The 23119-nt window shown below is 38.9% G+C and overlaps 1 protein-coding gene across 3 annotated transcripts in view; it reads right to left on the reverse strand.

Moving 5' to 3' along the window:
- Snx27 (sorting nexin 27) overlaps positions 1-14273 on the reverse strand; it is a 34389-nt gene extending 20116 nt beyond the window's left edge. The window contains exons 1-9 of one of the 3 annotated variants that reach the window (XR_008407994.1): positions 13278-13567; positions 10696-10798; positions 9964-10226; positions 9273-9402; positions 7628-7805; positions 7284-7396; positions 4448-4597; positions 2217-2357; positions 1934-2079 (exon numbers count right to left, since the gene is read on the reverse strand). Coding sequence is in view for 2 of the 3 variants with exons in the window: in XM_053786058.2 (XP_053642033.1) it covers positions 2217-2357; positions 4448-4597; positions 7284-7396; positions 7628-7805; positions 9273-9402; positions 9964-10226; positions 10696-10798; positions 13278-13489 (1290 nt within the window). In the remaining variant the exon portion in view is untranslated. Of the gene's footprint in view, positions 1-1933; positions 2080-2216; positions 2358-4447; positions 4598-7283; positions 7397-7627; positions 7806-9272; positions 9403-9963; positions 10227-10695; positions 10799-13277; positions 13568-14027 lie in introns of those variants that run through there. The other 2 variants (XM_053786059.2, XM_053786058.2) reach the window with 2 other exon arrangements.
- Positions 14274-23119: the final 8846 nt, after the last annotated feature.

The following is a 23119-nucleotide window of genomic DNA, read 5'->3' on the forward strand; positions in this document are numbered from 1 at the left end:
CAGTGTGCAAACCTAAGTAATGTATATTAGAGCTGATTTCCTCTATTCTGTTTATTACCGTATACAGTACACTACTGTATAAACATTTAAAAATACAGTGGACCCCCGGTTAACGATATTTTTTCACTCCAGAAGTGTGTTCAGGTGCCAGTACTGACCGAATTTGTTCCCATAAGAAATATTGTGAAGTAGATTAGTCCATTTCAGACCCCCAAACATACACGTACAAACGCACTTACATAAATACACTTACATAATTGGTCGCATTCGGAGGTAATCGTTATGCGGGGGTCCACTGTATACTAGAAATGTTATAAATGGTGCAAAGGTGACATTAAAAAACTATTTAAAGATGGCTAACAAACCCACTACCAGTATAGTAGTATACCTCTTGCTTAACCCTTTGACTGTTTTGGTCATATATATACATCTTACGAGCCAATGTGTTTGACGTATGTATTCTCAAAAATTCTAGCGGCTTCATATGATGCAGGAGAAAGCTGGTAGGCCCACATGCGAGAGAATGGGTCTGTGTGATCAGTGTGTGCAGTATAAAAAAAAATCCTGCAGTACTCAGTGCATGAGAAAAAAAAAAACTCCGACCGTGTTTTTGGATTAAAACACCGACTTTGAGGTGTATTCTCGTAGAGTATTATGGTTGTATTCTTTTTTTCTTGGTCTCATTTGATTGAATAGAAAACATATTATAGAAATAGAAGTGATTTTGATTGGTTTTGCTCTGAAAAGGATCTTGAAATGGAGCTCGAAGTGGCAGAAATGTTCGATTTTGGCCGATGTTCACGAGTAAACAAATGACGTCATTGTCCAATAAATGTCCAATTAGCCATTATTCTAATACGCAGTCACAAATTAGCGACTACTTAAGTCTAGACAAACTTCAAATATTAAATTTTACTCAATTATTAATACGAGGTAGTACAATTTACGATACAAAACATACATTTTTAGGTTTGTAATAATGGTTTAATAGATAAGGGATAATAAAATATTTGGAAGAGTTGCTTCAAATTTGTTAAGAGATTAGCATAGTGTGGGCATGGTTATTATTGAGAGATAAGATGACTTTTTAGGTATAGTCCTAAACTGATTTGTGAGCAGGGGACCTATTGCTGATTTGGGCAGTATTCCCGATTTTCAGGCACTTTACGTGCACTGCATTTTTGCATAGTGTGACGGACACAAGGGATGTCAAAAAGTGTTTTGTCTCTCATGTTATGCCTGTGTGTTCTGTCATAGCTCTAGAAGCCTGAGCGGAAGGTTTATATTGGAGTTGAATGTTCTGTATATGTAGTAGGCACAATAATAAGTGTGTATATTTTGTATATTAAGTAAGTTCAAGCTCTTGAAGAGTGGTGAGGTGTTGTCTGGCACAAGAGTTTGTGATCATCCTCAATGCAGCTTCTTGTTGGGTTGTTAAAGGTTTAAGGTGATTGCCCATGGTAGATTAGGAACGGAACTCTGGCATTAAGTGAGGAGAGGCTGTATACAACTATTGTATTGTATTTTCCATTTTAAGTACTTTTACTAGTGTGTTTGTTTGTGCAAATCTCACTGAAAGAAAAATTCACAATATCCTTTACAATTCTTATTACTCATCACACTACAGTATAGCACACTATTCTTTATATTAAAGGCTGAGGAAAGAAGGTAAGGAGCTGCTCTGGATTAAATTCACAATTTTTTTTTTAACTACTACCTATAAACCAAAGTGTTTCATACCTAATAATATCATTTGATGCTTTTGTCAAATAGAGCTGCATGTGGGTTTGGCAATCACTGTCACCAACAACTAAGAATACAAGATGTGTAAAAAAAAGAAGTTTACTAAATAAAGTGCACACAAGGGAGTGTAGATGCACAAAAGCAAGAAAAGAATATGTTAGAAACAGAAAGGAAAAAGTTATGAAAATACCTCTTTTAATGATACCATGATGTTTTGAGAATGTGTGGCAGATAACCAAATGGTGTTGCTGTGTAATGTGGGCCAAAGTAAAGAACCGTCAATTGAAGCTAGGACAATCACACTCCCACAGCAGTGATTCCAAGGGCACCTTACACCTAAAGAAAAAGTACACAAATGCTGACTAAGGAATAACGATGTGTAAAAGGAAAAGACACAAGATAGCAGCTACAGTATCCAGATAAAGAATTAGCTAAGGCCTCCACAAGGAAAACAATGCAGCCTTATAACTTACTTGTAATGTACCATCTTCTTTACATGCTTGCAACCTAAATGACTTGTAACCCACATAGGCAACAACATGACCTTTCTTACGGGAATCACAGGGACAGTGAGGAAAAACAATATCACCATAGCCTTCACATCCACGAACGACCTGCAATAAACAACCAATATAATTGCCATTTACATGGAATAATTCCAAAATTTTCTTATATTTTTTTCTAGGTAGTAGGTTGGTAGACAGCAACTGCCCAGGCAGGTACTACCATCCTGCCAAGTGAGTGTAAAACAAAAGTCTAATTGTTTTACATGATGGTAGGATTGCTGGTGTCTTTTGTCTGTTTCATAAACTTGCAAGATTTCAGGTACGTCTTGCTACGTCTTCTTACACTTAGGTCACATTACACATACATTTACAAGCATATATATACACACCCCTCTGGGTTTTCTTTCTAGTTCTTGTTCTTGTTTATTTCCTCTTATCACCATGGGGAAGCGGAACAGAATTCTTCCTCCGTATGCCATGCATGTTGTAAGAGGCGACTAAAATGCCGGGAGCAAGGAGCTAGTAACCCCTTCTCCTGTATAAATTACTAAATTTAAAAGAGAAACTTTCGTTTTTCTTTTTGGGCCACCCTGCCTTGGTGGGATACGGCTGGTTTGTTGAAAAAAAAATATATATATTTTTCATAAAATTCATTAACAATTTGGCTAGAATATATCTATTTTTTAATTTATAAAACATTTACTTACAGTAGTATTCTAGTACTGAAGGTAACAGTAAACTTTAAAATCATAAACACTAAGTCTGTTATATACAATCCTTTCAAGACAGACTACTGGATAATAGTCCATCCTTTTAAGATAGCATTACTTTTGGTATAAGGTGTGTAATTAAAGACCAGTGAAAAAGCAACACTAAATATGCATCTACATTGGTTTACCATGTCCAAAAAATCTCCAAATTTAAATATACAAGTTACCAGGTTTTATATAAAGGAATAGCTAGAAATCTATTTAAATATACCTTGAATTACAAGAACTTATGCACAACATAATTCTTATGGGCTTTAAGGAATTCCAAAGTCAACAAACTTCTTTTCTTCTTTCAACAAACCGGCCGTATCCCACCAAGGCAGGGTGGCCCAAGAAGAAAAACAAAAGTTTCTCTTTTCAAATTTAGTAATTTATACAGGAGAAGGGGTTACTAGCCCCTTGCTCCCGGCATTTTAGTCGCCTCTTACAACACGCATGGCTTATGGAGGAAGAATTCTGTTCCACTTCCCCATGGAGATAAGAGGAAATAAACAAGAACAAGAACTAGAAAGAAAATAGCAGAAAACCCAGAGGGGTGTGTATATACAGTGGACCCCCGCATAACGATCACCTCCCAATGCGACCAATTATGCAAGTGTATTTATGTAAGTGCGTTTGTACATGTATGTTTGGGGGTCTGAAATGGACTAATCTACTTCTCAATTTTCCTTATGGGAACAAATTCGGTCAGTACTGGCACCTGAACATACTACTGGAATGAAAAAATATTGTTAACCGGGGGTCCACTGTATATGCTTGTACATGTATGTGTAGTGTGACCTAAGTGTAAGTAGAAGTAGCAAGACGTACCTGAAATCTTGCGTGTTCATGAAACAAAAAAAAAAAGACACCAGCAATCCTACCATCATGTAAAACAATTACAGGCTTTCGTTTTACACTCACTTGGCAGGACGGTAGTACCTCCCTGGGCGGTTGCTGTCTACCAACCTACTACCTAGAACAAACTTCTATATTTTGAAATTAAAGAGAAAATCAAACTTATGCATAAATTAAAATAGATCTTTAGTACTTTTGCATTTTTTGTTATCTATAAGAATTGGCTAATAATTTAATATGCATTAAAAATACACAAGTAAAAAGATAAATATTCTCTCCTAGGACAGGTTAACGACAAAAAAAATCGAAGGTATGCAAGTTCATGAATATAACAGTATCTTTCTGAAGACATTTCATTAACCAAGGGGCTTTATCAATCTAGTACACACATGAGAATGAAGTCTTTTGTAGTGGAGCTATGCAACTAGTATATGTAGCCACATGTGGTTGGGGCCAACTAGTGGAAACAGGTCAGGTACATAGGGTGGGCCATATCTCTGGCCCCCCATATATACTGTAGTTTGCTAAAGCATAAATATATGAAAAAGCATAAAATATATGAAAAAGATATAATTTAATACACAAACTAACCTGTAAATACTGTTCTTTGCGAGCCACATCTTGTAGGGCCTTTAACTGGTACAGCTGATCTGTTGGTTTGATATGGCCTCTGTTAACAACATCTACTGCTGTCCAAAATAGCCATGTGTGTGCAATGTCATCTGTGCTGCACAACCGAAGCTGGAAAAAGTTTTTATATTAATTTATAAGAAACAGGACTGGCTATAAAATAATCTGCAATAAAAAATATCTTAAAAGATAATCCTTATTAACAGCATCTTTTGCTTTGCTTCCTGTACACCTATGCCATGAAATCCATTGAAATTTGCTACATTATTTGCTCATCATAAGCTGTACTTGTATTTAACATTTTATTTAGATTATGATTTAGTACATTAATTACATTCAGCTATTGACAAATTCTTAATACTATATACAAAAAGTTTATTCCGCAAGGTAATTTTGTCATAAAAAAAAAAATTTATTAGCCTATAAATCATAGACAGAAATAATATTTAACTTCAATGCTATTAACCTTGCATAACCTTCTAACATACATTCCATTTAAAAGTACTGTATGTACTGTATCTACAAATAGATCTTTTATTTAAACCTTCTCTTGATTTGTGCATTTTCTTATTTCTTATTTGTAATGTCTTCAATGGAAATTTCCCATTTTCCAAAAACTTTCCACAGGAGATAGCTTAATTAAATACTCAAATATTTAACTAATCATAAAATACTCTGATAACTTGAACTTCTAGGTAGTAGGTTGGTAGACAGCAACCACCCAGGGAGGTACTACCGTCCTGCCAAGTCAGTGTAAAACGGAAACCTGTAATTGTTTTACATGATGGTAGGATTGCTGGTGTCTTTTTTTTCTATCTCGTACACATGCAAGATTTCAGGTACATCTTGCTACTTCTACTTACACTTAGGTCACACTACACATACATGTACAAGCATATACAGTGGACCCCCGCATAACGATGGCATCACATAGCGATTATTTCGCATACCGCTTACTTTAATTGCAAAAATTTTGCCTCACATACCGCTTAAAAACCCGCTTACCGATTTTCGTCCGAGACGCGTCCAATGTGCGGCCTGAGCCACGCTCACATGTTCCGCCGGTGGCATTGTTTACCAGCCAGCCTCCGCGGTAACATCCAAGCATACAATCGGAATATTTCGTATTATTACAATGTTTTCGGTGCTTTTTCTGGAAAATAAGTGACCATGGGCCCCAAGAAAGCTTCTAGTGCCAACCCTACAGCAATAAGGGTGAGAATTACAATAGAGATGAAGAAAAAGATCATTGATAAGTATGAAAGTGGAGTGCATGTCTCCGAGCTGGCCAGGTTGTATAATAAACCCCAATCAACCATCGCTACTATTGGTGGTACAGCTGCTGCTGCTGCTGCTGCTGCACTGTCAGCTGCTGCTGCTGCTGCACTGTCAGCTGCTGCTGCTGCTGTAGCACCGTTGTTGGTGTGGCTTATTGAGAATACCAAGAAACAATTAACCCCAGAGGATTTGCCACCCAGGATAACCCAAAAAAGTCAGTGTCATCGAAGACTGTCTAACTTATTTCCATTGGGGTCCTTAATCTTGTCTCCCAGGATGCAACCCACACAAGTCGACTAACACCCAGGTGAACAGGGAAAAATGCCTGGAACTAGTGCTCATATTGGTGAATTTAAAGCCAGCAAAGGTTGGTTTGAGAGATTTAAGAATCGTAGTGGCATACACAGTGTGATAAGGCCTGTTCTGGAAGAAAATGCCAAACAGGACCTACAGTACTCAGGAGGAAAAGGCACTCCCAGGACACAGTGTCTCATCAGTCATTGCTGCATCTTCAATAAAGGTAAGTGTCATTTATTCTTCATTTAGTAGACTAGTACATGCACAATATATACTGTGCATGTACTACTCTACTATTGTGCATGTATCCTTCTCTTTGTGTGTGGGAAAATGTATATTTCATGTGGTAAAATTTTTTTTTTCATACTTTTGGGTGTCTTGCACGGATTAATTTGATTTCCATTATTTCTTATGGGGAAAATTCATTCACATAGCGATTATTTCGCATAACAATTACCCCTCTTGCACGGATTAAAATCGTTAACCGGGGGTCCACTGTATATATACACACTCCTCTGGGTTTTCTTCTATTTTCTTTCTAGTTCTTGTTTATTTTCTCTTATCTCCATGGGGAAGTGGAACAGAATTCTTCCTCCGTAAGCCATGCGTGTTGTAAGAGGCGACTAAAATGCCGGGAGCAAGGGGCTAGTAACCCCTTCTCCTGTATATATTATTAAATTTAAAACGAGAAACTTGTTTTTCTTTTTGGGCCACCCCACCTCAGTGGGATACGGCTGGTGCGTTGAAAGAAAGAAAGAAAGAACTTGAACATCTTTCTAAATACTACAGTACCATTCATGATTCTAAAACAGTTTCACTTCACTACCAGGACAGTTAGTTTAATTGGTCAAGAGCATTTTCATATAATTTCCATGAGCAGAGCTCACACATTATGTAAATTTAGAGCATTTTAACCATTGCTTAATTTATTATATAAAATTAATGTTAGTACAAAATCCTCATACACTACAAAAATTCATTGAGATTTTAACATTTGTATTTATCCCAGTAACTCTGCCTCATATTTATTTTAATGACAAGGACAGAGGAATCTTAGTGTCTGGGGAATGGGAGGCATTCAAGGTTTGATCAATATCACATCCTATCTACTATTCAACATTGCAACAGATAGACAACTAAAATATTTCACTACCTAGAAATATAGTCATTTCAAATACATAGTAAGTGTATGATCAAAACGTAACTTGTAAAGTTAACTCACTTCTCGATGAGGATTAAAGATCCATCGATGAATACATAAACACGTTGCTGTTGCAGTACTGTAGTTCTGAATGTACAGGTTATGAGGGAATTCATCATCGCTAATTTTTCGTTCTATAAAGAAAAAAAAAATTACGTAATCCCCAAAGATAATGCCTCATCCCACTAACTTAACTGAAGCCATTTGTCTAGCCATTGCAATCAAGAAGCATATTCAGCAATGTCTATAGAATATTAGTGACAATTTTTTTTATCCCTCATTTACAACACATTCCTAGAACATCAAATAATCTTCCAAGAATGTTCTGTCACACTGATTTAACAGAAATACTGTAGTATACTTACCAAAACTATATTCTACAATCTCAAAAAGTGCAAAACATTTTGCTGTTTCTGGAGGTATGCTAATTTTTTCCACCACAGCTTGATAAACTTGATGAGCAAGAACATTTTTAGCCTGTGTAACAGTCACCACACTCTTGTCTGGCAACAACACCTTTAAGTCCACACGAATACTGTTGCCCTATAAAAAGCAAATAGAAATTTAAGTGTGAATTTGTGATATCCAAAAAAATTTTTGTTAAATAAATACAAGAATTTAAGACAGTCCTCCATAAATGTGGTTCTTTTACCCTTTTGTTACATGCTATGCATCTGCTGTCAATTTGTATTTAAAACTCAACAGTTGTATGTTTTTTTTTCAAGAAACCATTCATATCCCACCAAGGGAGGGAGACCCAAAAAGAAAATCAAGTTTATCTTTTTCAATTTAATAAAGCTGTATTTTTTGTAACACGTCGGCTGTTTCCCACCGAGGCATGGTGACCCAAAAAGAAAAAAACTCAAAAAGAAAGAAAAACCTTTCATCATTGTTCAACACTTTCACCATCATCCATACATAATCACCGTCTTTGCAGAGGTGCTCAGATATGACAGTTTAGATGTCCCTATAAACAGCCCATAACCCAAACCCCTCCTTTACGGTTCAGGCACTGTACTTCCCACCTCCAGGACTCAAGGCCGGCTAACTGGTTTCCCTGAATCCCTTCACAAAATATTACCCTGCTCACACTCCAACAGCTCATCAAGTCCCAAAAACCATTTCTCTCCATTCACTCCTACCTAACATGCTCGTGCACACTTGCTGGAAGTCCAGCTTTATTTATGTCTACTTCTTAATACACATGTACAATCATAGTTATTTTTTCCACATGACTATCACCACCTGAACAATTAATTTGTTTAATATATTCTTCTAATAATACATCACCACCTTGTGATTCCTTATTCTCAATTCCATGTTGACATCCAACCATATTAATTTGGAATTTTGCAAAAATTTAATATACCTTTACATGTTTTTTCCTTGAAAAACTTGTAAGCAGATTAGTCCCATTGCCAATTACCCACCTCCCTTTCCTTTAATTTCCTTTCCACCCAGTCAAGCCTTTAATTAAAGTGTGACTGACAGAGTTGCTCCCAAAGTATTATAAATCTGAGATAATTCTGATAAACCAGTTAATAACTACTATGGTATTCTTAAAGAGAAACTGAAAAAAAAGCTTGAATTTTATACACTGACTGAAGGACAGAAAAATATGTGAACAAGAACAGTAGCACCCAGAATTTCATTAGAAAGGAGAGAAGATTTTCTAAAAAAAATTAAGTTTATATGAGCAGTGAAAATTGTCCATTCATCTTCCTGATCTACAAGTTGGCTTGCATTGAAAGGGGGTTGTTTGTGTACAGCAACATTCCAGTCTAGAGAGCATTTGGGTGCCTTTAACTAGTATCATCTTTGGTTTGTCAAATTATAGAAAAAATGAAAATAGCCATAAAGGGTATGAGAAATGCCCCATTTTTCTGTGGCAGATCCTCCAATAAACACAAGACCACAATTATTTAATATTGCTTTTCCTTCATCACAAACATAGCACCAGAAAAAGTGTCCACTAGAAAATAGAAAAAATTTCCAATGTTAAGAACATACCTGGTGATCATCAGAATCATTAAGAAAATCTTGCATAATATCAGACTCTGCTATTACCCTCACAGCACAAACTTTCTCAAGGTACAGTTCCAGCCCTCTACGTCGCCCATCTAACTGCTGTTCAGACAACCTAGGGAGACAGAATTTTAAAATGCACAAAAAGTACACCCTTCTGGTAAAACAGCTACTGAATTAATGATGAATCTATTTTTTATTTTAAGGAGGTGTCACCCCACCTTGGTGAGTAAAAAAAAAAATTCAAGCATGACATTATGCCATGTCAAATTTACTTATGTTCTGAGTATAATCACTGACTGTCATAACAGTCAAAAAATTTTGTATAACTAAATATCAGTGCTTGTACACAATGTTAGGCTTTGGTGTCATTGCTAAATTTAGTCTTCCTCATCTTCCTGAACATAGGCTGTTCACATCCCATCACCACAAAATTTGGAGAAAAAAAAAAAAAAAGTTACTGAAAACAGGTAGAGTGTATGTATGTTAATATTTCAGAGCTTGCTAAGAATAAATATGGATGTTACCAAAGTCTTGATAAGCAGATAAAGCATACAAAAATAAAAATATGTGCTTTATCAATCAATCTTATATGACCATCTCAATTCACACAAATCAAATGTCATTAGGATAAATATAAAAAATAATTAAGAAAAATTATAAACAGTTTACTTACGAAAAGGGCCATTTCCCTGGTAATTTGGGAAAGTTGAAGTCCATGAACTCCCTCTTGAGATTGTTGTGTAAATTTGAAAATTCTCTATATCTGCGAGCACATAAGTGACGCCCAGCCATGTAAATATTAAACACTACATATTTATCTCCACCAGATTCTATGTAAGAATAGTCTGGAATCGATATTGGAAGGGAACGCTTTTCACTGTAATCAATATAGGAAAATCCTGAGGTTTCTTCACTTGGTTCTAACCTCTCTGCTTCCTGCAAAAGAAAAATAAGCATATCAAAATTAATAGGTCTTCAACATTCAAATTTGTCCTTAACGTGTACAGATACAGTATTTATATTTTTAAAGAGTGAAGTGCATACTGATCTGAGCTTACATATAATATATATACATCTTTAAAATTTCAAGTCCAGTAGTCTGATAAAACTTATAACTGCATTGTGCAAAGCTAGGACTGACAACTGTACTTTGATTTCCAAAGTTTTTGCATGAGGTGGCATTTCACATCAATTTTTTTTCTTATATTTTAACAAGCTACAGTAGTGTATATTTTTCTATTCATTTATCCTTTTTCTTTATCCTCTAATATTACATTTCCTCTCCATAATTTTCCTGCAATTATTAAACATTTTGCCCTAAATAAATGAAATGTTGAACTCACTCTACAAGCATTCTGAGGTTTAATTAATAAAATGTGGCACACATTTGTTTAATGTAACTTACCTTTCTTGATACAGAAATTACAGTTAGTTTGAGCACATCACCACCTTGCTTTATTAGCTCCACAACATAACGATGTTCAGCACCCTCGACATTAACCCCATTCCTGAAAATTAAATATTTCAGTACTAATAACATATATGTATATGGGAAATAAGCTGATAAAACTATAGAACATACAAAGAAAGTATAATTATAAATACAAAAATCTTGAATATCTGCAAATTAAAAGAATTTTTTTTTTTTTTTTTTTTTAACAAGTCGGCCGACTCCCACTGAGGCAGGGTGACCCAAAAAGAAGGAAAATCCCCAAAAAGAAAATACTTTCATCATCATTCAACACTTTCACCTCACTCACACATAATCACTGTTTTTGCAGAGGTGCTCAGAACACAACAGTTTAGAAGCATATACGTATAAAGATACACAACATATCCCTCCAAACTGCTAATATCCCGAACCCCTCCTTTAGAGTGCAGGCACTGTACTTCCCATTTCCAGGACTCAAGTCCGGCTACACAAAAATAACCGGTTTCCCTGAATCCCTTCACTAAATATTACCCTGCTCACACTCCAACAGATCGTCAGCTCCCAAATACCATTCGTCTCCATTCACTCCTATCGAACACGCTCATGTACGCCAATCTTTAGTCACTGTGGAAAAGCTCTCAAACAAAATACTGTAACCACATGGGAAAAATCAGGAAATTTACCTACACACCTTCCACATTAGGTTAGTAAAATTATCTTTAAACTCATCCATTATTGTTGCATTTTTCTTCTCTACTTTATTATGAAAAAAAAAATCTGCATTTCTTCACTAATTTTTCCAGCACTTTTCTTAACCAATATGAGACAAAAATAGTATTAAATAATCTAAACAAGGCCACAAAAATACTACAGAATTTTAGTATAACTTTGGAATATCTGTTACTCATACTTTATGGTTTTGTACTTATATTGCCTAATGATTCTGATGATTATTGGCCCCAGTCTCAGACCACACCTAAAGTGGAAAGGAAATATTACAAAAATAAGAGCTGTTAAGAAACACATAAGAAACCACATACGTGTACCAGTACAGTGAATGTAAGTACAAGTTTTTAAGATTTACCTGCCATCTTAAATAATTAGGGAACAGCAAGGAAAGACCAGAAATTCTGCCTGAGTGCAACACATTTAACAAGCTTCCATATGAAGCCAAGCAGTCTTTTAGCGCTATTACAAACACCTATGCACTGCTGTCTTAGATTCAAATTTCTGATACATTTTTTTAATTCAGTTTTATCACATTCTATGTTACCTAGTATGAAGGTGTCTGATTTTCTCCTCAGTATTATGGCAATGAACTAAATGTGCAACTTTTCTGCCTACATTAAAATATGTCAAATCATCCTGAAACTCCACTGTAGCCTCACTAGTTGTTTTTGCAGTGCAGTGGTTAGTGCACTCAGCTCACACCAGGGAGAATGTGGGGTTAAACTCCACTGTGAGGTGGGATGTACGGATAAGTCTCCTACTGCCCGTTACCAAGCAGTAAATAGGTACCATACCTGGAAGTTAACAGACTATTGGGGGGTCACATTCTAGGGAAAGACCTATAAAGGAACCAGTGAATGGAAGCTTTATTGGCTTATCCTGAGTTACTAACCCACTGAGTTAATAATTTGAATAGCCTTCCTCAGTCTTCAAGTCAACAAATTTAAGCTGATATTTTTTTGTTTATATAGGGAATTTATGTCGATTGTGAACAACAAAGAGCCTAATACTGGCCCTTGTAGAACACCACTTGTTAATATTTTTCACTCTGATTTCTCCCTGTTTATCTAAAAACCTTACTCAAGTATTATGTTAATGCCATGATTCATTTCTGGCATAGTGCAATTCTTTTAATTAAAATTCTGCGCACTTTCAGCATATAACTATTGAAATGAAACACGGTAAGAAACAATCAAGCGAGACCTGATCCCTAAGATATCTCCTAGTTCAGCAATTTACACTTGAACTTCATAGTGTCTAAGTAAAAAGATAACCCAAAAAAAAAAAAAACTTAAAGTGGCAAAATTACATGGGATTTTCATTCATTAACATATACATTTAGGACTCTCCAGTCACAAAATTAAATTTAACTATCATATTAACGTCCCATAAGAAAGCTTGATTTTGATCAAATATATGGATGATTTTGCCAGCTAGTTTAATATGTACAATATTTCCATTAATTGCATGATTGTTATAGACACAGTTGTAAAAAATTGTGAATATCCAACTTTGAAAACCCCCCACAAATTAACTAACATTTATTTTCAGTTGGGTCCTACATCAGGAAAGTTTGTGAAAGTATTTTGCAACATGTTGAGTCCTTCATATAGTGTAGTGAAACAGTAATAACTGAACTAAAATTAGGATAACCCAAGATAAATACTGTATTATGATGTATATCCAGGCATGTGGCCACACTAGTAACAGGTCGTGTTTCTACTGCCCCGTGAAGCTCTTTATGAAAGTATTTTGCCGAGATGTCATGAGTTATGCATCAATTGTATGGAAGGTGTAATGATGGGGCAAAACTCGGGTGTACTTACACTTCAAGTATACGATCGCCTTTACGTATACCAGCTTGCTCGGCCGCCCCTCCTTCCAACACCGCAGAGACGTGTTGAAGAGGTGGGTACAACTCCCCATTGATGGGTCTCCATTGACCTCCCTCGCTCACCTGACCCCTCACATTAAAGCCGAACCCCGTGTCAGTCTTGTAGATGGTCACGACCCGCGGGCCGGGGTTAAAACCGCTCATGGTGGTTCAATACCCTTCCTCAGCGATGGTTTGTTTTCACTGTCTCCTCTCTGCCATGATACCTGTAAGCTCACTTGCTAGCCACTCTACATTCAACTTGAATCACTTGCAACATTTTTACTCCTACCATTAACATCACTGTTTGTCCTGAGCAAATTACTCGAATAAGTAAATTTATAAGCTCTTTTTATAAGGTTATTTGGGCTACTGAAAATTTAAATAGGTTTATTATGCAGTGTTGAAGGTAAGGTGTCTGCGCAGTGGAATAGAACGAGTCTAGGTGTCCGTGTCAGACGAATTCCATGGTGGCGGGAAGCAAGTGGGTGTTATTGTATCTTCAAATACATATTCCATGCTATATTACCCTTTATTTAAGTAGATAGAAGGGTGTTGTACTCTTTAAATATTAAAAATTATGTTACTCCATAAGATGATCTTCATAATAGCAGTGAAACGAAATCAATAGGTAATATGTACTAGCACTTTGCACGCTGTTAACTTACGCACTCTATAAATGCACATAGAATAAATTAATTACCTCTTAGAATTAGCAGCTAGAAGAGTTTGGAGACCGTGGTTAAGCATAGCTGGAGTTAGTGTAGTGGGTCGTGTACTGCAGCATAGGTGTCAAGTTCACTTGGCTTACACCACAAGTTTTACCTCCTCGTTGGTCACCATGGCTTCATGTCCATCTTTTGTCAATATTTCTCTTCTGTTTGGTGACACACGTTGATAAATGCATTCAAAGAAAGTGTGTAGTGGAGATAAGCATGTAAGAGTGACCAGAGGTAATCTTAGGCACAGACTGCTGGCATTTCTCACAGGCTGTGCCACCTCCACCTTCACTTTCACTCAAACACTCATATTTACGACTAATACTAACCAAAATAAATTATTTACGACATTGGTAGATCAATTATATATAGAGGTATATCCATGGCAGAGAAGAGAAGCTAGTATTAAGTTGATAAAGTGGTTTATATGAAGAAGTGTCACTAACTATAGTGTTATCATTTAAGGTAACATGATCCACTACCATAATATATATACTTATGTAAATCTTATATACAACACTTATAACATACATTCATTTATTATGTATTTTTGTAACGCTAATATGATTTTCTTCTTGTTAAACAGATTGTAAACAGTTTGTAAATTTATATAAGACAGTGACGCGTAGTTTGTGGTATGTAGCCTTCAAGAGTGGTGAAGGGCTTTTGATTCGAGGACCTAGAGCCACTTTCTATGGATGGAATACGTCTTATTCCCCAGGCATATGTAACCCATATGGATTGAACGCTGCTCCGTGAACGAAATAAGAAGCCACAGTGATTATTCATCCCAGATAAATTATGATATGTATTGCCCACAATTCGTGTATTCAGTATACATAACCTTGAATTATAATTAATGGTCGAAGGCGGACCGAAACGTCATTAGTGTCATTCTCATATGTTATCTGTGCATTGTTCCAGTCACGAGAGTGGAAGGCGTCGGTCAGATGACCAAAACCTCCAGCTGTGGGTCATCATATGACTTAGGAAACACTTGTCCTGTTTCCTGACGAACCTACCTAACAATCCAGTCACGGCAGTATGTTTTTTTTTTTATTCTTTATAGTCTTGAATTATTATTGTTATATTCACAAGGAAGCGCTAAGCCCGTAGTCATACAGCGCCAGGTTTGAGGCAAGGAATGGTAGGATTGCTGCAAATTCTTGGGCTAGGTAAGTACATGTAGACAGCTTGTCTCTCTCACTGACCCAGGATCAACTCTCCACCACGACTTCCACTGAATGACCCACACGGGTTTAGCGTGTTACCAAAAAAAGTCAATCTCGATGGATCAAGAGCCCTCAGCAACATCAAGGTGCTTCCCTTGAAGGGACATATACAATCGGAACTTGCATTTTTTTATCAACAAAAATGTCTTTGTGACATCAACAATGTTTCATTACTTGTCTTTTAACAAAAATTAGGTTCAACTACATCGAGTAGCATTTTAAAATGCTAGAGCAGGTGCTTCCTATGTTTATATCTAGCCTGTCACATACCATGGTTTGTCTCACATACGTGGTTAATGCTTATTTGGAATAAAATAAATGACATTTCCGTTACACATGAAGCAACAAAAGTCGTCACGCTGAGCTGAGAGACTTTAATAGGGAGAGGTGTTTATCAAGATTAGATGCACATATTGTGGTTATCTTGATCTATATGATATTTTACTAGATTAAGGCAAGTACTAACTTTATTTACCATACATATATCACTGAATGGCTTTCCTGCCATTCAGTGATATATGTCACAAAACAAGAGATGCCAAGCCAATGATGATCCTTTTTAAACCACTTGTTCTCTCTAGGCTGAAATACTGCTGTACACTAACAGTTCTATTCAAGGCAGGTGAAATCGCAGATCTAGAAAATGTACAGAAAACCTTTACATCAAACACTTTAACTACTGGGAACGCTTGGAAGCACTTAACTTGTACTCTTTGAAGCGCAGGCGAGAGATACATCATAATCTACACCTGGAAAATCCTAGAGGGACTGGTCCCTAATCAGCACATAGGAATCACTCCTTACGAAAGCAAGAGAATTGGCAGGCGATGCAACATACGCCCAATGAAAAGTAGGGGCGCCATTAGTACACTAATAGAAAACACAGTAAGTGTCCGGGGCCCAAGACTGTTCAAGAGCCTCCCACCAGCCATAAGGGGAATTACCAATAGGTCCCTGGTTGCCTTCAAGGGGGAGCTGGACAGATACAGTGCCGAATCAGCCGGGCTGTGGTTCGTACGTTGGACTAAGTGCAGCCAGTAGTAACAGTATAGCTATCAGGCCCTGATCCGCCGGGAGGCCTGGTCGTGGACCGGGCCTAGGGGGCATTGATCCCCGGAATATCCTCCAGGTAGACTGGAGGATTTTCTTGCAATGTTACATGACACTGGATGGTAAGATTAAACAATGTATGATTTTATGAGAATTAACGAGCAAAATCGAACGAATTTGGAAAATTTCATTTATATTCCGGAAATGACTGTATGGCCTTGCAAGGACTGTAAAAAAAAAGTCCCACATCCGCCGTGCTTCACCTCTTCCTGTGGTTAGGATATAACCAGATATGTATCAGTCGCTATGAAACCCGAGAAAGGCATTTCTTTAAGCCCAGCCTCCCTATCTGGGTTTAGCTGTTTTAAGTGTTAAGGATATAATCATGACTGATTTCTACTGTAATTCTCTTGTGGGTTTAGCGCTTTGTTATGAATATAATAACTATTATACTGTAACTTTCAGCTAGGCAGGGGTGTCACTAGCACGTTAAGAGACCATACAATAAGTGTCAGGGGCCCGAGACTGTTCAACTGCCTCCCAGCATACATAAGGGGGATTACCAACAGACCCCTGGCAGTCTTCAAGCTGGCACTGGACAAGCACCTAAAGTCGGTTCCTGACCAGCCGGGCTGTGGCTCGTACGTTGGTTTGTGTGCAGCCAGCAGCAACAGCCTGGTTGATCAGGCTCTGATCCACCAGGAGGCCTGGTCACAGACCGGGCCGCGGGGGCGTTGACTACAATGGAAATAAATCACAGATTTTTTTTTGGGGGGGGGTTATCCTAGGTAATTTATACATACGTTACTATGTACAATGATTGTATTTACATGTACCTGTACCTAAATAAACTTACATACTTCTCGTATCCCATAACCCAGCCCCCTACCTCAGTGTTCCCAGAAAGGTATTTCCGATCCTATATAACTAAGCCTCCTCTACCTCGGTATTCCCGCATCCCGAAAGCCCAGCTCTCTCAACCTCAATCCACGCGATAGAAAAGGAATAATACAGAGCGCGGCATTAATTTTTAACGGAGTTGAACATTAGCAGTGAAGATTTGAAACCATGAGAAGAGGCGTTGACAAGTTACTGCATGGAAACTGTCCCAATTTCTCTAATCAACACGGCTCATAACCAATTCGAACCTTCTACTAAGTTAAATCATCTTTGAAAGTTTAAAGCCAATCAAAAGAGCCATTAACTAGGCATCGAATACAGACCAATATCCCAAAATACTCCCCGCACTATAATTTAAAGCCAATCAGAAGTTGATTTCTCAAGCTACAGGCATTATAGATTTGAAGCCGATCGCACGAGGCCCTCACAAATTATCGCATGAAAACCAGTATAGTATTTAGATTTTCCCAGTTTGCTCAATCAGATTTGCAAAATGCCACCTACACAGCTCAAAATCAGTCCCTACCTTTCTCTACTAAGACGCACCATCATTTAAGGTTTGAAGCCGATCACAAGAGGAATTCTCCAGTTATCACATGGAAACAATAAAGAGCAGTTTTTTAAAACAGACAACAAGACACCTGCCCATAGCAACAGTTCCACAAACCTTCTGGTTATAGTTGAGAGCAACTAAAAAATTGAAACCAATTGAATAAGGTACGTATTCTCAAATTATAACAAGAAAATTGAATGAATACAACTTCGAACAACGAATTAAATGGGCCCTTTTTGGGGTCCCATTATGTGAGAGGGAATGGGGCACCAATAGGTACACTGGACTGGTACTCACAATATGATCTTCCAGTGTCCTGCCAAGGTTGCAGTCTGCGAGAGCTCTTCCCAGCTCTAGTTTTCAGATCGAGCTTCCCTTAATGTGTAATACCTGCCTTTCTTAAAAACCCTCTTGCTCCACATCCATCTAAAATTGTCAAGAACCCAGATGGGCACTTGATAATAGTGGAGGAGATCAAGACAATATTAAATAAATAACTAGGCCCCACCTTCATTAGCTCAGAATAAGTAAGTTTATTCAGGTATACACAAATACAGTTACATAGATTATCATACATAGCAGCATATGTGTAGAGAACCTAGGATAACCCAAAAAGTCAGATTGACAAGCAGAATGAGTTACACAGTATTCAGACTTTCAGTTTCAATTTCAATTACTCAGATATGGTAAACATGAGGAAATTAAATCTTCATCAGAGTACAAAACAAATTCTGGCCACAAAATAGAGCGAAACACCAACGTCAAAGACCTGGGAGTGATTATGTCGGAGGATCTCACCTTCAAGGACCGTAACATTGTATCAATCGCATCTGCTAGAAAAATGACAGGATGGATAATGAGAACCTTCAAAACTAGGGAGGCCAAGCCCATGATGACACTCTTCAGGTCACTTGTTCTATCTAGGCTGGAATATTGCTGCACACTAACAGCACCTTTCAAGGCAGGTGAAATTGCCGACCTAGAAAATGTACAGAGAACTTTCACGGCGCGCATAACGGAGATAAAACACCTCAATTACTGGGAGCGCTTGAGGTTCCTAAACCTGTATTCCCTGGAACGCAGGAGGGAGAGATACATGATTATATACACCTGGAAAATCCTAGAGGGACTAGTACCGAACTTGCACACGAAAATCACTCACTACGAAAGCAAAAGACTTGGCAGACGATGCACCATCCCCCCAATGAAAAGCAGGGGTGTCACTAGCACGTTAAGAGACCATACAATAAGTGTCAGGGGCCCGAGACTGTTCAACTGCCTCCCAGCACACATAAGGGGGATTACCAACAGACCCCTGGCAGTCTTCAAGCTGGCACTGGACAAGCACCTAAAGTCGGTTCCTGATCAGCCGGGCTGTGGCTCGTACGTTGGTTTGCGTGCAGCCAGCAGCAACAGCCTGGTTGATCAGGCTCTGATCCACCAGGAGGCCTGGTCACAGACCGGGCCGCGGGGGCGTTGACCCCCGGAACTCTCTCCAGGTAAACTCCAGGTACCCTCGTGTACCGTCACGGATGGAGGATGGGGCTGGGGTAACGTAACTGTATTGGACAAAGTTCATGTCCCACACAAGGTCATATCCCACACAAGGTCATGTCCCACACAAGGTCATGTCCAACACAAAGTCATGTCCCACATAAGGTCATGTCCTACACAAGGTCATGTCCCACATAACGTCATGACCCACACACGGTCATATCCCACACACGGTCATATCCCACACAAGGTCATGACCCACACAAGGTCATGTCCCACACAAGGTCATGTCCCACACAAGGTCATGACCCACACAAGGTCATGTCCCACACAAGGTCATGTCCCACACAAGGTCATGACCCACACAAGGTCATGTCCCACACAAGGTCATGTCCCACACAAGGTCATGTCCCACACAAGGTCATGTCTCACACAAGGTCATTTCCCACATAAGGTCATGTCCCACACAAGGTCATGTCCCACACAAGGTCATGTCCCACATAAGGTCATGTCCCACACGAGGTCATGACCCACACAAGGTCATGACCCACACAAGGTCATGTCCCACACAAGGTCATGTCCCACACAAGGTCATGACCCACACAAGGTCATGTCCCACAAGGTCATGTCCTACACAAGGTCATGTCCCACAAAGTCATGTCCCACATAAGGTCATGACCCACACAAGGTCATGTCCCACATAAGGTCATGTCCCACACAAGGTCATGTCCCACACAGTCATGTCCTACACAAGGTCATGTCCCACACAAGGTCATGTCCCACATAAGGTCATGACCCACACAAGGTCATGTCCCACATAAGGTCATGTCCCACACAAGGTCATGACCCACACAAGGTCATGTCCCACAGAAGGTCATGTCCCACACAAGGTCATGACCCACAGAAGGTCATGTCCCACAGAAGGTCATGTCCCACACAAGGTCATGACCCACACAAGATCATGTTCCACAAGGTCATGTCCCACATAAGGTCATGTCCCACACAAGGTCATGTCCCACACAAGGTCATGTCCCACAAAAGGTCATGACCCACACAAGGTCATGACCCACACAAGGTCATGTCCCACACAAGGTCATGTCCCACACAAGGTCATGATCCACACAAGGTCATGTCCCACACAAGGTCATGTCCCACATAAGGTCATGTCCCACACAAGGTCATGTCCCACACAAGGTCATGTCCCACACAAGGTCATGTCCCACATAAGGTCATGTCCCACACAAGCTCATGTCCCACACAAGGTCATGTCCCACATAAGGTCATGACCCACACAAGGTCATGTCCCACATAAGGTCATGACCCACACAAGGTCATGACCCACACAAGGTCATGTCCCACATAAGGTCATGTCCCACACAAGGTCATGACCCACACAAGGTCATGACCCACACAAGATCATGTCCGACACAAGGTCATGTCCCACACAAGGTCATGACCCACACGAGGTCATGTCCCACACAAGGTCATGTCCCACACAAGGTCATGTCCCACACAAGTTCATGTCCCACACAAGGTCATGTCCCACACAAGGTCATGTCCCACACAAGGTCATGTTCCACACAAGGTCATGTCCCACACAAGGTCATGTCCCACACAAGGTCATGTCCCACACAAGGTCATGTCCCACACAAGGTCATGTCCCACACAAGGTCATGTTCCACACAAGGTCATATCCCACACAAGGTCATGACCCACACAAGGTCATGTCCCACACAAGGTCATGTCCCACACAAGGTCATGTCCCACACAAGGTCATGACCCACACAAGGTCATGTCCCACACAAGGTCATGTCCCACATAAGGTCATGTCCCACACAAGGTCATGTCCCACACAAGGTCATGTCCCACACAAGGTCATGACCCACACAAGGTCATGTCCCACACAAGGTCATGTCCCACATAAGGTCATGTCCCACACAAGGTCATGACCCACACAAGGTCATGACCCACACAAGATCATGTCCGACACAAGGTCATGTCCCACACAAGGTCATGACCCACACGAGGTCATGTCCCACACAAGGTCATGTCCCACACAAGGTCATGTCCCACACAAGTTCATGTCCCACACAAGGTCATGTCCCACACAAGGTCATGTCCCACACAAGGTCATGTTCCACACAAGGTCATGTCCCACACAAGGTCATGTCCCACACAAGGTCATGTCCCACACAAGGTCATGTCCCACACAAGGTCATGTCCCACACAAGGTCATGTTCCACACAAGGTCATATCCCACACAAGGTCATGACCCACACAAGGTCATGTCCCACACAAGGTCATGTCCCACACAAGGTCATGTCCCACACAAGGTCATGACCCACACAAGGTCATGTCCCACACAAGGTCATGTCCCACATAAGGTCATGTCCCACACAAGGTCATGTCCCACACAAGGTCATGTCCCACACAAGGTCATGACCCACACAAGGTCATGTCCCACACAAGGTCATGTCCCACATAAGGTCATGTCCCACATAAGGTCATGTCCCACACAAGGTCATGTCCCACACAAGGTCATGACCCACACAAGGTCATGTCCCACACAATGTCATGACCCACACAAGGTCATGACCCACACAAGGTCATGACCCACACAAGGTCATGACCCACACAAGGTCATGACCCACACAAGGTCATGACCCACACAAGGTCATGACCCACACAAGGTCATGACCCACACAAGGTCATGACCCACACAAGGTCATGACCTACACAAAGTCATGACCCACACAAGGTCATGACCCATACGAGATTACGTCTCTTCCAAAAAAATGCCATTTAGTGTATTATACAATTTAAACTGACAGAAAAAATACAATAATAACGTATTAAAAAGTATTCTACTGATCACTAGAACATATTAATAACTCGTCTTTAAATATTATTAACATGTTTAGGCATAAAACATTTAAATATTTTCAATATTTATATCAATATAGCCTTTAAATATTTTTAACATTTAAAAGTTTTCCTTTTGTGGAGTTATTTATAAGTGTGTTCTTGTAGGTATTATATTGCTTGTAAGTGTGTGTTCTTATTGGTATTATATTGCTTGTAAGTGTGTGTTCTTATTGGTATTATATTGCTTGTAAGTGTGTGTTCTTATTGGTATTATATTGCTTGTAAGTGTGTGTTCTTATTGGTATTGTATTGCTTGTAAGTGTGTGTTCTTATTGGTACTGTATTGCTTGTAAGTGTGTGTTCTTATTGGTATTGTATTGCTTATAAGTGTGTGTTCTTATTGGTATTATATTGCTTGTAAGTGTGTGTTCTTATTGGTATTATATTGCTTGTAAGTGTGTGTTCTTATTGGTATTATATTGCTTGTAAGTGTGTGTTCTTATTGGTATTGTATTGCTTGTAAGTGTGTGTTCTTATTGGTATTATATTGCTTGTAAGTGTGTGTTCTTATTGGTATTATATTGCTTGTAAGTGTGTGTTCTTATTGGTATTATATTGCTTGTAAGTGTGTGTTCTTATTGGTATTATATTGCTTGTAAGTGTGTGTTCTTATTGGTATTGTATTGCTTATAAGTGTGTGTTCTTATTGGTATTATATTGCTTGTAAGTGTGTGTTCTTATTGGTATTGTATTGCTTATAAGTGTGTGTTCTTATTGGTACTGTATTGCTTGTAAGTGTATGTTCTTATTGGTATTGTATTGCTTATAAGTGTGTGTTCTTATTGGTATTATATTGCGTGTAAGTGTGTGTTCTTATTGGTATTATATTGCTTGTAAGTGTGTGTTCTTATTGGTATTATATTGCTTGTAAGTGTGTGTTCTTATTGGTATTGTATTGCTTGTAAGTGTGTGTTCTTATTGG

Source organism: Cherax quadricarinatus, chromosome 50, assembly GCF_038502225.1.
Source record: "Cherax quadricarinatus isolate ZL_2023a chromosome 50, ASM3850222v1, whole genome shotgun sequence".
NCBI classification, from domain to species: domain Eukaryota; kingdom Metazoa; phylum Arthropoda; class Malacostraca; order Decapoda; family Parastacidae; genus Cherax; species Cherax quadricarinatus.